The 14,303-nt window shown below is 28.8% G+C and overlaps 2 protein-coding genes across 4 annotated transcripts; one reads left to right on the top strand and one right to left on the bottom strand.

The window, feature by feature from the left end:
- The first annotated feature begins 247 nt into the window (after positions 1 to 247).
- On the top strand, positions 248 to 9,306 carry ppl (pumpless). 3 transcript variants are annotated; one of them, XM_008201557.3, is made up of 6 exons: positions 248 to 281; positions 8,546 to 8,677; positions 8,734 to 8,813; positions 8,871 to 8,934; positions 8,984 to 9,115; positions 9,169 to 9,306. In XM_008201557.3, exons 1-6 carry the CDS (start codon positions 263 to 265, stop codon positions 9,264 to 9,266), a joined length of 525 nt encoding a protein of 174 aa, XP_008199779.1. In that variant the 5' UTR covers positions 248 to 262; the 3' UTR covers positions 9,267 to 9,306. The 3 variants fall into 3 exon arrangements, with proteins under 3 accessions (XP_008199779.1, XP_008199780.1, XP_969000.1); XM_008201558.3 differs by lacking the exon at positions 248 to 281 and adding an exon at positions 4,835 to 4,974; XM_963907.4 differs by lacking the exon at positions 248 to 281 and adding an exon at positions 8,342 to 8,492.
- LOC657527 (uncharacterized protein) lies at positions 1,441 to 4,763 on the bottom strand. The gene is made up of 3 exons (XM_963983.4): positions 4,655 to 4,763; positions 4,093 to 4,592; positions 1,441 to 1,803 (listed from the first exon to the last, which is right to left on the bottom strand). The coding sequence occupies exons 1-3, from the start codon at positions 4,715 to 4,717 to the stop codon at positions 1,542 to 1,544; spliced, it is 825 nt and encodes a 274-aa protein (XP_969076.3). The 5' UTR covers positions 4,718 to 4,763; the 3' UTR covers positions 1,441 to 1,541.
- Positions 9,307 to 14,303: the final 4,997 nt, after the last annotated feature.

Here is a 14,303-nt window from a genome sequence, read left to right as displayed (position 1 = left end):
CTTAAACAGGGGTGAACAAATTGCTGAATATTTCTTTAAAATAAAACTGCGAAACCCAAACTTTGTGGTAAATTTTCTTTTCATTTTCAGCTGAATGGGCTTAAGAAATTGGAAGTGAAATCCAGAGAAGGGTTTAACGGTTTGCCAGAATCGCCTTAAAGGTTAAGGTTAAGATCCAATCAACTTACGATTTTTTGACTAACATATTTTTCTTAAGTTATAGTTAAAATTGTATTGGTTAGAAAAATAGAGCATCGGTTAAATGGAAGCAGTTGTGACAGGTAAGTACGAAAAATTCCGACGGCAAAATTATTAAGTACAAAAGAAATCGTGACCTGGATTTTATTGATTTTTAAATCAGTTACCATATTTTCCTTGATAATTTCATATACGCGTTGAGGAAAATAAACTAATCTTCACGAATATGACAATTACATTAAATTATTTCTTAAATTCTGTATTTTGAACCTATTTTCTATCTCGATGTAAAGGTTCCAACTCGAATTTTAAGTGTTTAATTTTTTTTTCTATTTTCGATTCAAGCTAAGACTGTTCTGCTATCTGGTGTTGAACATTGCAGACAGAAGCGTAATTATTTTGCGACATTTGTTGAAGATAAACACAACATCTGTAAATAATGTCAAGGTTATTTTTACCGATTTGAAGCTGAAAACTAGTTTTTTGTGAGATTCTGTTAAATCTGCCTAAAATAATGTAAGCTAACCGGAATATGACATAATTTTTTCTTCTTTCGACGACCTAATACATTAATTAACGTAATATTTATTTCACAAAATTAAGCTCAAAAATATTTACATGTTATTTAAGCTTTCAATCACTTTTTGAAGGAATAAAAGCTCCCAGTTTTTCGCAAATGATTAAAAAATTACATTGAATTTTTTTCGAAGCGTTTTAATATGTTTTTGCATCAGAAGGCCCAATTATTTCGTGCAAAAATATCTTTTTCGAACGTTCGAGCATTTTTCGAGCTAAAATTAAGTTTTTTTTGTAAGATATTGCTAACCTGGACCAAAAAAATATTTTTGTTTTTTTAAGTTTTAATACAAAATAATGAATAAATTATGTGGAAAGTGTTTTTTTTAAGTCAGAAATGCGAGATTTTTCCCTGAATTTCACTAAAACGGCCCAAAAGAAACACTAAATCTGGTCAAAAATGATATTAATTTTACACTGTTAGAGCATTTTAGTACTTTTTTTAAGCAAAAGACTCACGTTTTTTTAAAGAACCGCTGAACCAGGCCAAAAAATCACCAAGTGAGGGCAAAAAGATCATTATTTTTGTCCGTTCTCCTACCGAGAATGCAATTTTTCGAGGTAGTTCGTCAAAAGTAGCCAAAAATATGTGTTATTTTTTGTTTTTTGGGATGTTTAAGCACGTCTTTGAGCTTAAACTCACTAATTCAAAAAAAAAGATTTGACTTCATTGAAACAGATTCTTTATTAATAACATGAAGTACAGTCACTAACACGAACATTTTCATAACAGGTAACTAACAGTATTATCTTTGGCACAGTATGACTTAATCACGAGGTGTTGGGTGGTACTGAACAATCTTTTTAGACAACTGTTCTGCAATTTCTCGACAATTTGCTACTAAAATTCGTCGCGAAAATCTATCAACAGGACCACCAGAAGGATCCATAACAACTCCGCCAGCTTCTGTAACAATTAGTTCTCCCGCTGCGAAATCCCAAATGTGAATTCCAAATTCAAAATAGGCGTCTGCTGCGCCTAAGGCGACCATTGCCATGTCCAGGGCTGCAGATCCCAAGGCTCGTAAACTAGAAATTGAAAACATTATTCATTATTTCGAAAATAACGAGCGTTTTTTAATAAATTTTTAATCTTAAATTGGCAACATTGAATAAAGTTCGAGTATAATATGGAGACAAGATATAAAACATGTCAAATCAAAATAAATACATACTAAGATAAAAAAAACTTGTATTATAAAACAAAGTAAAATTACAGCAGTTTCACTTGCTTTGGGTTCATTTCTTTGGGTGTAATTCACTAGTATAAGTCGTTCTTTGAACAATTTTGTCCGTTTGAAGAGAGACTTACACGGAAAAATTTTAGAAATGTACACTAGGGAATGGACGCTAAAAAACTGCACGGCTTTTACATTTAAAATTTAGATATATATTATTAAATCTAAAATTTGGATTCCTTCTTTAACATTTTAGTTTTTTTTCTTCCTATGTGTTGTTCATTTAAAATTTTACGTAAAAAATACATTCGAGTTAAAAGAAAAAAATTTAATTACCTACTGCTTCAGTTAGACTCTCAACATGGAATTCACAACCAATTAATAAATTTTTTGTTGTAACGATATTTAAAACGTTAATTTTATTTTGTCAATAAGGTTATTATAAAGAATTTGATACATAAGTTACACTAAAGTTAAATAACCTTTTGACAGTATTCAGCAAAGAATTCAGCCACAAACATTATCCACTGTTCGTTTAAAATTTCTTTGAAGTTGTTTTAAAATTTTCTCTGGAATTAGATACAGTGTCATCAGTGATATGATAACTGATAGGAGACATGAAAAGATTTTGGCATTTCCCACATCATTACATCATCCTTTTTTTTTAATGCTTTAACATTGTTGAATAATTATTTAGTCTTATTTGGAACATCTGAAAGAAATAACGGAAGGTTATTTCTTAAGGTTAATTATTAAAATAGACTCCAAGAACTGAAAACGAAAAGTAAGAGTTTTAAAGTAAAAACTTAATACACAGTCAAAGTAAAGATAATAATGCATAATACAGTTTGTCAAAAATAATATAAAAAATACATCAGTTTACTAATTTGCTGTCCCATATTTATTAAAAGTTGAAGATAACATAAAAATTAGAAACGTAAGGAACAAACAGTTGACCATCGACACAATAAAACGAAATCGTCGCTTGTACGTTGGATATTTTCCAGGAAATTAATTCTATACATTTTTTTCTTTATCTTTAACCGCATTCGTCGAATTTTTTTTCTCATGTTTCTGGAGAAACTTTTAGGCGTCAGTTTTTCCCAGCCTATTAAGAAAGCAAAGCTCAACATTTCTGTAGTTTTTTTTTTAAGAAATTAATGAATTATCTTTATTTGAATTAATTTAAAGCGACTTTGGGCCAAAAAGGTAGTATAATTTTTTGGGCACAGAAAATCAAGCAATATTTTTTATCTCGTTTCGTGTCCCAGTGTATAGTCTTTCGTAATTGCTTTTTTCATAAAATTATGTTTTTTTTTGGTTTCAACTCCCTATTTTTAAATAGAAATGTGTGCAATTTTTGTAGGAATATCTAAAGTTTTCTTTTTCGCTTGCAAATCCATTGACAATACTGCATGTGACGATTGAATTTATAATCAAGGTTGCCAATTAACAATCTAATTTGGCCACCAACTTATCGTTGAAAAATTATTCAGAATCTCACGGTATAACAAGTACAATGTATACAAAAAATCCTAATCAGAGTGGCGTGTGACTTTGAAACCAAGTTGGCAACAATGAAAAATATACAGAACAGTTAGAAATTGGCAAATTTCGTTCGCTTAATGTTGCCAACTTAAATCGCCGTTTTGAACACATGATGCTTTCTGTATGAAAGCCTAATCATCCAATTCAAACGTCACATTTAGTTCTGGTTATTCATTTTGAAGCCTCCCCCTGACGCAATTAATGTTGCCAACTTGCCAATTTAATTACAGCAATCAGTATTACCAACTTGCCAATTTAATTACCGCAATCTGTATTGCCAACTAGCCAATTTAATTACAGAATCACATACTTAAACTGTACAATTATTTATCTAAATTGAATGGTATAGTCTGTAGATATGTATAAAGCAAAGAGAAACAGTTTTATTGGTTCTGGAACTGTCATGAAGCTATTTTTTTACAATTTATGTAAAGATGGAAGTTTTCATCTGTGTACTTTTCCTTAAGATATTATCGCATCTAGAACTGAATGAACAGCTAAATCTGGAACAATTTACCTAAATATTAAACTTATTTATTTAGGCTTTTAACACTTGTCACGTTATCTATTATGTATTATTATTTATGCTTACCCATGTACTTGCGTTATCAATATGTTCTGATTGGCCATAACGGCTTTCATCTTTTCAGGATCCCTGCTTGTCCCAAACTCCATCATGACCAAAGCTTTTTTGAAATCAGTTTCTTTAGAAACTTGAATTTTTTTCCCATTCAAATAAGCCCCTTGCCCTCTTTTGGCAGTGAATAACTGATCAAGCATTGGGTTGTAAATAATTGCAACTTCTGGTTTTTTCTCAATAAATAGAGCTATGGATATGCAAGAGTGTGGAAAAGTATGGACAAAATTCATAGTCCCATCAATTGGGTCAATTATCCACGTTGGAGAATCTGTTAATGTACATTGACTACCACCAGCTACCGACTCTTCACCAATGAATTTATGATCGGGAAAATCTTTACTGAGGTTCTGAATGAGTAGTTTTTCCACTTGTTGGTCGGTTTCAGTGACCAAATCGATTTCAGACGATTTTAGTGCTACGTTTTTGCTGAGAGAGATTTTCTCAAGGACTAGCTAAAATTATGTATAAGTATGATTATTTGGAAGGAAAACTAAATCAATAATAAGTAATATACCTCGCCGGCACTTTTCGTGTATTTTAAAGCCGCTTCGTAGAAAGTGTTAACGTTAGCTGACATTTTCCTAGTTTGCGATAATTTGTTTGCTTTAGGGATTAAGTAATTATTGTATCTGTAAAGAGTACAAGTTAAAATATTGAATCTTGACACCAAAAACATAAAACACTGGCAACACCTCACGAAAATAGTGACAACACTGTGACAGTTGTAATAAAAATAGGAATCTAGTATGCGTGACGTGTGGTCGCTATCTTGATTGTAGTTTTTGGAGGGTTTCCTCTTCACTTCGTTTGCTTTTATAGGTTAGGAAGGTTAAGGTGAGTTACGACTGCGCGGCGAATTTGTTTAAAATAATTCTAGGAATAACTCGAGTACACCTATTAAATTAAGTTATGTAATCAATTTTTTAATTACAAATATTCAGTATATTATGAGTTTATGACAAACATAAAGGCGTCAAGGTCAGTTTTTACAACCAAATCAAACGCTAAAAAATGGGTAAAAACTACCCTAATATATTGCATTTTTCGTTTTAACTTCAGAAAGCATGTTGTAAAGGTTCTGATTATTCGTTAACATTAATTAAAATTACCAACATTTTTTTACAGTGTAAACACGGTTTTGACCATTTGTCAGTTCATTATCAAAAATATGTCAATTTTAATATCTTAGGAAATTCTGTGGTGAAACTGAAATGTTCTAAAATGATTATTGTTCTAATTATTTTCGTCATAGTTCATTATTTCATTAATCATTATTAAATAATTATAAAACAGATCCAAAAGTAACGCTCAAAACAAAATTCATATACAGAGAGATCCAAAATTAATGAGTAGACAACAAACTGAATTAAAAGTTCATAATATGCTAAACAATTATTTGAGCTCATCAAAGTGAGATTTTTAAGTTTTTGACACCTCAGTTATATTTTTTTCTGTTTTTGAATTTAGATTGTGGAAATAACAAAGTTTCAACATTAAACAGTTACTTAACTGCTGAAAAAAATCATCAATTATAGTGACTTAGGGTGAACTATTCAATAAATTCTTAAATTAGACATCAAGAAACAATTAAAGATGAACTACAATTAAGACGGTTGCTAAGGAAAACAAATTCAAAAAATATATTAAAAATTAAATTCATTAATTGAAAGCTTGGTTCAGATTTGAGAATTCTTTAAAATTCGATTAAAATGTTTGCCCTTTTTGTTTTATATCTGTAATTTTTTGTTTTTTGTTATTCGAGTTTCACAATAACTAATTTACATTTGTAAACATAAAAATTAGAAAAGAAAATTCTTCTTCATTTTAACTTATGTATTACTTATTTCGGATCAAGAAAGAGAATTTTTCAGTCTTTGGGAAGTGAAACATTTCAATTTCAATGTACAATACATAAATTCACTTTTTTGTTTGCAAATATAGATATTGAATTAACATTGTCAGCAGTTCGCATGTAAAATAAGGTGATAGTTAATCTATAGAAAAAAAGGGACATAATTAATGAAGAATAAAATTATGTACTTTAAGAAGTTGACACAGATACTAAAATAAGTACCATTCTTCAATATATGAATATATTTCTTCAAAAGAAAAACGTATTTATTTCAAACACATAAACGAAATACATTAAATATTAACAAAAGAAAACTTCAGTAAAAAATTCAATCACAATTATTAAACTGGGAGTGGTCCCTTAGGTTAAAATAAGAAAAAAAGTTCCAATTGATCCATATTCGGAAATTTATTCTTTGATATCTATGAGAGGATAGGAAATAGACTATAGAAAACAGAAGAAAATAGAGCAACATTTTCTTTCTTCTGTTTTTTATAGTCTATTTCCTCTCTGTGTTTACTGTTTCTCTTCTTCAATATAGCTGTTCTCGTCTCTCTTTTTTATTACCTTTTTAATTGTGTATATTTTATTCTCTATCTCAAACCGATTCAATTTTTTCTGTTTACTATTCCTTTTCTTTAGAACAGCTTTCCCCCTTCTCTCTTCTTCATTATCCTTGTTTACCATATTCTATTTTTATCTCAAATGGGATAGGTACTGGCAAGTATTTTTTTTCTATTTTTGATCTGCCTTCTATTCTCTACTAGAAAGAACTTTCCGATGTCCTCTATCGTTTGTCTTCTTTAACTTCCTTTCTATTTTTGTCTTTTTTGTTTCCTGATTTTCGTTTATTGCCAATCGCTTTGTCTGTTCTATATTCTTTCCTTTTCTTTCTCTTTTCTTTCTTCATTGTTCAGTCTTCTTGTGTTCCATTCTTTATTCTACTTTAATGTCCTACTTCTGTTTTTTACTTTTATCTTTTGTTTTCTGCGCTTTCTTATCGATTCTGTCAGTTCTTTCTTCCTTTCTGTTTTCTCAAACATAGAAAATTAAAAACTTTTTTGTTTACACCCAAAATCTTTAAATGTTTTTTCTGGATAGCCCGTATTGTTCATCGTTTAAAATTATATTTTTTTGAAGAATGAATAGCTTCTCATCTTAAGGACCCCAAAAACATTCTACATGCGTATTTACGTTGGTATCATTAAAAAACTTGACAAAATTTCAATTTAAGTCATTTTACTGTTTATATCTAAGCATCTAAAAAAAGAGTACCTTCTGTCTTGCATTTACAATGCTAAAATTCGTTTCATGGTGAAGGAACTTTCGTTTTTTGTTTTGTTTTGTTAAATATACAGGGTGTTACTTCTAAACCATAACTCGTTATGTCCTATACATTAAAATATTTTCAAAAAAAACTGATATTTTAAAATATGAAAGGTTATATTTTTGAATGACTACCTGAGTTATTCTAAGGTAGATTTCGTCAGTTTATTCCCTGTATCTAAGTTGGCCGTTTTTGGAAATTTTTAAACTTTTGGCTTTGGATTTTGCAATTTGTAAAAACTAGTGGAAACACGTAAAATGAACCGTAGAATGCGTTGCAACAAACCATTCCATCGCCTAAGAGTTTTAGTTTTAAAAACAGTAATTTTACTGTTTACATCTAAAGCATATAAAAAAAGAACCTACTGTTTTGGATAATACAATACTGTTGGTAAAAACATCAAACTACCTTGTTAAGACTGTTTTTCTAAGGAGCATCTAGACCTATGCGTTTGAAGTTACAAGGTGTTTCATATGAGACCGGCGCCTGTAAAATGCAACCAGCAACACACAGTTGAAAATTTAGATCTCGAAATAATATTTGCAACAATTGTTAGGGGTTTCAAAAAATAGATAATTAGCTAAATAATATTGTATTTACTTTTTACTGTCTTTAAATAGGCAGTCTATAGTGTTCTGTGACTGTTGTATTTTGGGGAAAATTTATCTGAAACACATTTTTTATTAATTTTTTTTTGCAACTCATTGCAATTCGTCATAAAACTATCGATCATTAGCTGAAAAAACTTCACGTGATCCCTCCGAATAACAAAATTGTAAAACATGTTATTTAACCGATGTTTTTAATTACGAAAACCCTTATCATCGTGTTGTGTAAGCTGCACAAGCTGGACGTACGACATACGATAAACTGATAACAACTAATGGTCAATATAACAATATATTAGCTAAACAGAAACGCGATGCAACTCCGATTTTATCCCAATTTTTTATTTTCGTAATTGTGCGGCCAACGATCACGTTCTTATCAAATTTCAATCGCACAAAAATAAGCAAACGGAACCAATTAAGATAATTTGCTTCGTTAGTGGTCGAATTTTTCAAAACATGACAATGAAATCAATTTTATCAATGTTTGACCCCAAATTAGCGCGCAAACAAACCGAACCGAAACGATGACAGTCTTGTCAGTCTGGCTGTGGCAGTATTAACGGCATGTGATCATTTTGAAACGTTTAATCGTTCGATAACTGACGTCTTTTCTAGTCTGCTTCAATATGGTCATCCACCGGTTCGTAAGATGTGTCAACAATTCAACAGCGAGACAATTAATCTTTAACCAATGCCGCAAACACGCTATTAATAGGTCGATTTTCACAACTCCCTCGTTCTGGGCAGGTGAGGACACCTTTAGCCAGTTTTTTGTAGTTTTTTTAATTTTCTACCATTATTAGAACGCTTATATACAGACAAACACGAGTGGGTGGAAGTTGATGGTAAAACCGGGAAAGTGGGAATATCACAATACGCTCAGGTAATTATTTGTGCACATGTGATTGTGTTATCAAATCATTATCAATTTCGATCGTAGGAGGCGCTGGGGGATGTAGTTTACGCACAACTGCCAGATGTCGACACTGTCCTAAAACAAAAAGGTATCTACTTACTTTAATTCAAAATTGCAAATTTCTAACACGTTTTTAGACGAATGTGGGGCTCTTGAAAGTGTGAAAGCTGCAAGTGAGGTTTATAGTCCCATTTCTGGTAAAGTTGTAGAGAAAAATACAAGTGTTGAAGAAACGCCGTCTTTGATCAACTCGTCATGTTATGATAAGGGTTGGTGGTGTGTTATTTTTGGTGTTGATTTTTTTAATAATATTTTATTACAGGGTGGTTGTTTAAAATCGAATTGTCCGATACTGGGGAACTTAAGAGTTTAATGACTGAAACACAATATAATGAATATCTTAAAACACAAGAGCATTAGTTGAATAGTGTAAAATTACAATTAAAGATTACCAAACTTACAGTTGTGTGATTTTTTCGTGCAATGACAAAAGGACGTCTTTTTGTCCTTTGACTGTTTACGTGAATCACTGGTCGTGAGGTTATCACTGACCACGAGATGATTTTTTATTTGTTGGCTGTTGATATTACATAATTTTTTTTCCGTTATCTTGGCAGGAAAGTGTGTCAACATAATTAGGTGATTCCGTTTTTTGTGTTTGTAGACCTACTTAAATTATCTTCCATAATTTTTATTTTCAGGAAAATGGGTCGACACAAATTCGAAAAACGCTATAGCTGTTATGTAACAGCTACATGTGCATTTATTTGAAATTTTTTGATTACAATACCGAAATTTAAATGAGTGTGTAAACAAAAGCTTTTTTAATTGGTCGTAACCTCGGTTAAATAATGATGAATAACTAATAATAAATATATCTTTATTCAATTTGTGATAATTGAAATACGTACAACAAATTAAATGAGGCGAAGTCTGGGGCGAAGCGATGATAAGCGTTTTATGCGTTGTTTTTATGATATAAATCAATTTTTGGTTTCTATTTTTAATTTAGTCTATTTAAAATAATAAATAATTAAGTTTGGTCTGTTCTACATATATTTAAAAGTTATAGTTATTTGTAGTCTTTTCTTATGTTACTTATTAAGCAAAAATTATTGCTTTTCTTGCAAACTATTTTAAATTGTTACTTATTCAGTTATTAATTAAATAAAAAATAAAATATTAGAGCAAATTGTTTTTAAAAAAGAATCGAATCAGTTTTTCATTTATGTGTGCAGTCTGTCTCTTTTAAAACTGTGAGGGACAAAGTTGTAAAGAATATTTTTTTTAAACCGTTTATGTAGGTTTAAATTGCGAAATATAAATGTGTTTTTAACAGAAAAGCGTGCAAAAATTTTGATTTACTTTAGTTGTTGTTTCCTCCGATAAAAAAACTGAATATTTAACCCAAAAACGTGCTTAAATCTTGAAGAAAATATGTAATATTTTCAACGAAAAAAACACCTGTCTAAAAGGCCAGAAAGAGTTGAAATTACACATTTTTCAGCTTATTATATTAAATTAAATTAAACGAAAAATTTAGACCGCCTAATGGATATTTTTAAGCTAGTTAAAATGAATTTTTACCTTGGTTGAGCGAAATCTTGAGGAAAAAGGAATTTGATTTATCTAAAAAAAATTTTTCAACATAGGGAAAGGTAAGCTATCATTATTTTCACCTAAAAAAGTCATTTTGAAGAATGTTTTAGTGAAATCTTTGCAAAAAAAAATTGACTTAGCTCGAAACGTGCTAAAGAGCTCAATGAAAGCATAAACAATGACACTTTAGGTCTAACTATTATTTATTTGTTATTATTATAATTTTTTAATAAATAGTTTTCAGTTTTTTTTTCTTTGAGCGAAAAGGTGAAATCGGAAGTCAAAAACCTGTTTAAAAGGCAAAAGTAACACCGTTTTCGATAAAAATTGGTGACTTTTGGTCTTATTTTGAGAAATCTTTCCAAAAATGGTATTTTTTTGGACTGAAATGCTGAAAAAAGAATTATTATTATTATATTTTTTTAATAAATGGTTTTCAATTTGTTTTTTTTTTCTTTGAGCAAAAAGGTGAAATCCTAAGTCAAAAACCTGTTTAAGAGGCAAAAGTAACACCGTTTTCGATAAAACTTGGTGACTATTGCTCTTATTTTGAGAATTCGTTTCAAAAATGGTATTTTTTTTTGGACTGAAATGCTGAAAAAAGCATTATTATTATTATATTATTTTTTTAATAAATAGTTTTCAATTTGTATTGTTTTCTTTGAGCAAAAAGGTGAAATCGGAACTCAAAAACCTGTTTAAATGGCAAAAGTAACACCGTTTTCGATAAAAATTGGTGACTTTCGGTCTTATTTTGAGAAATCTTTCCAAAAATGGTATTTTTTTTTGGACTGAAATGCTGAAAAAAGAATTATTGTTATTGTATTTTTTTAATAAATGGTTTTCAATTTGTTTTTTTTTCTTTGAGCAAAAAGGTGAAATCCTAAGTCAAAAACCTGTTTAGAAGGCAAAAGTAACACCGTTTTCGATATTTTCTGAACTAAAATGTTGAAAAAAGACGCTATTTTACGTAAATATGAAAGAGGTGTTTTCGTGGGGGAATAAAACTTGACAAAATAGTACTTTTTAGCTCAGAATAGGTACGTGCGAAAATAACACAGTTTAACAGTTTCACAGTCCGTTTTTGTAAAATTTCTAGAGAAAATGGTAATTTTTTAGCTCAAAAACATGCTTAAGTACAAGGCAAAAATAGTAAATGTCGAATTCGAAAATACTCAAAATTTTAATTGAAAAACTTCAACACACGGAAAAAACAAAAATTGACGTTTTTTATTTATTTAAATAAATGTACTTTCGATTTGCTTTTGCGAAATCTTGGACAAAAAAATGTCATATTTCAGCTGCATTTTTGAGCAATTTAAGCAACTCAGCTTACTTTTAATAAGATCATTGTTGTGTTTTCACCCAAAAAATGTGCACAATACTTCAAGAACATAACATAATTTCGTCTTTACCAAAAAAAAAAAATAATAACAATAAACTAAGTATATACATGAGACTAAAAATAATACCACTTTCAACCTTTAACTAAATGAATCTTTGGTCTTTTTTGATGAAATCTCTGAAAAAAGAGACATTTTTAGCGAAAAAAGGAGTAAACACCGACGTACTGTCATTTTCGAACAAATTAAATGATTTTCTAAACAGTTCAAGCAAATTGTGCGAAGTACAAAGGAAAGAAATGAAAATATTAGCTGAAAAACGTGCAAAAATAACTTCATTTGTCTTTTTTTTATAAGAGTTAAAACTCTTATGAGTACAACTTATTGAAAAATAGGGTTATTTTTGCACGTTTTTAGCTACTTTTCTCTTTTCTTCCTTTTGTATTAAAACCGAAGAATTAAAAATGGCAAAAAATTACCACCACTCTGGCTAAAAAAGGCTTTTTACCGAAAATTTAATTATCTTTAACTGCTTTTTTTATATCTTTAACGGTATTTACAGTGTTTTGGAAATGTGGGACAGAGCAGAAATTTAAATTTTTAATATTTTTTTCTGATCTTTGTCGTAAAACTTTTAGTCAGTTTTTGCAGCTTATAATTAGTACTAATTCGATATTTCCAACAATTTTGCTTTTTTTAAACAATTAGTAAAGAAGTAAAGAATTTAAAACCTGATTTTATATTAAATATGAGTTTATAAAACAATTTAGAGCTGAGAGCAAATTATATCCACTAAAATTTCGCTACAGAAAATTGAATTGTGTATTTTGTATCTCGTTTTGCTCTCTAATATTTATTAGTTTTACTTTTAAAAGATTCTCGAATTAAAGAATCAAAATTGTCGAGAACTTTGATGCTAGTCATGATTTTCAGTATCATCTTGTTTTAGCGAGAAAATGTTACAATTTTTTTGAATTTTTTTATCTATAAAATTAAGCCAAAAAGTTTGAGACGAGAGTGTAATTATTAGGTATACTTTACAGCTTTACTTTACAGATTTTCTCAGCTTATACTCAGTACTAATTCGAAATATTCAACATTTCTTTTATTTTTCAAACAATTAGTACGGCAGTTGAATTCATAAAGTGTATATTAGCGTAAATTTAATATATTACAATTTTTTTGAATTTTTTATCGATAAAATTAAGCCAGAAACTTTGAGAGGACAGTGTAATTATGTGGTATATTTTACAAACTTTACTTTACAGTTTTTTTTTCAGCTTATACCTAGTACTAATTTGATATATTCAACATTTCTGCTTTTTTTCAAATAATTAGTATGGAAATTGAATTTATAAACTGTATATTAGCGTAAATTTAATATATTACAATTTTTTGAATTTTTTATGGATAAAATTAAGCCAGAAACTTTGAGAGGACAGTGTAATTATTTGGTATATTTTACAACTTTACTTTACAGTTTTTTTTTCAGCTTATACCTAGTACTAATTTGATATATTCAACATTTCTGCTTTTTTTTTCAAATAATTAGTATGGAAATTGAATTTATAAACTGTATATTAGCGTAAATTTAATATATTACAATTTTTTTAAATTTTTTATCGATAAAATTAAGCCAGAAACTTTGAGAGGACAGTGTAATTATTTGGTATATTTTACAACTTTACTTTACAGTTTTTTTTTCAGCTTATACCTAGTACTAATTTGATATATTCAACATTTCTGCTTTTTTTTCAAATAATTAGTATGGAAATTGAATTTATAAACTGTATATTAGCGTAAATTTAATATATTACAATTTTTTTGAATTTTTTATCGATAAAATTAAGCCAGAAACTTTGAGGACAGTGTAATTATGTGGTATATTTTACAACTTTACTTTACAGTTTTTTTTCAGCTTATACCTAGTACTAATTTGATATATTCAACATTTCTGCTTTTTTTTTCAAATAATTAGTATGGAAATTGAATTTATAAACTGTATATTAGCGTAAATTTAATATATTACAATTTTTTGAATTTTTTATGGATAAAATTAAGTCAAAAACTTTGAGAGGACAATGTAATTATTAGGTATATTTTACAGCTTTACTTTACATTTTTTTTCAGCTTATACCTAGTACTAATTCGATATATTTAACATTTCTGCTTTTTTTTTCAAACATTTAGTAAGGAAGTTGAATTTATAAACTGAATTTATATTAAATGAATTTATGAAACAATTTAGAGCTGAGAGCCAATTAAATCCACTAAATTTTTGTCTATAGAAAATCGAGTTATGTATTTTACATTTCGTTTTGCTGCGTAATATTTATTACTTCTCCTTTTAAAAAAATCTTTTTAGTCTGTTTTTGACTTTTTTGAAATGAAATTAAGGATCAAAATTATCGAAAACTTTGAAGCTAGTCGTGAAAAAATATTACAAATTCTTGAATTTTTTTTAATCGATAAAATTAAGCCAAATACTTTGAGAGGACAGTGTAATTATTAGGTA

Source organism: Tribolium castaneum, chromosome 1 (genome assembly GCF_031307605.1).
Source record: "Tribolium castaneum strain GA2 chromosome 1, icTriCast1.1, whole genome shotgun sequence".
NCBI lineage: Eukaryota > Metazoa > Arthropoda > Insecta > Coleoptera > Tenebrionidae > Tribolium > Tribolium castaneum.
This window is presented reverse-complemented; position numbering and strand designations above follow the sequence as displayed.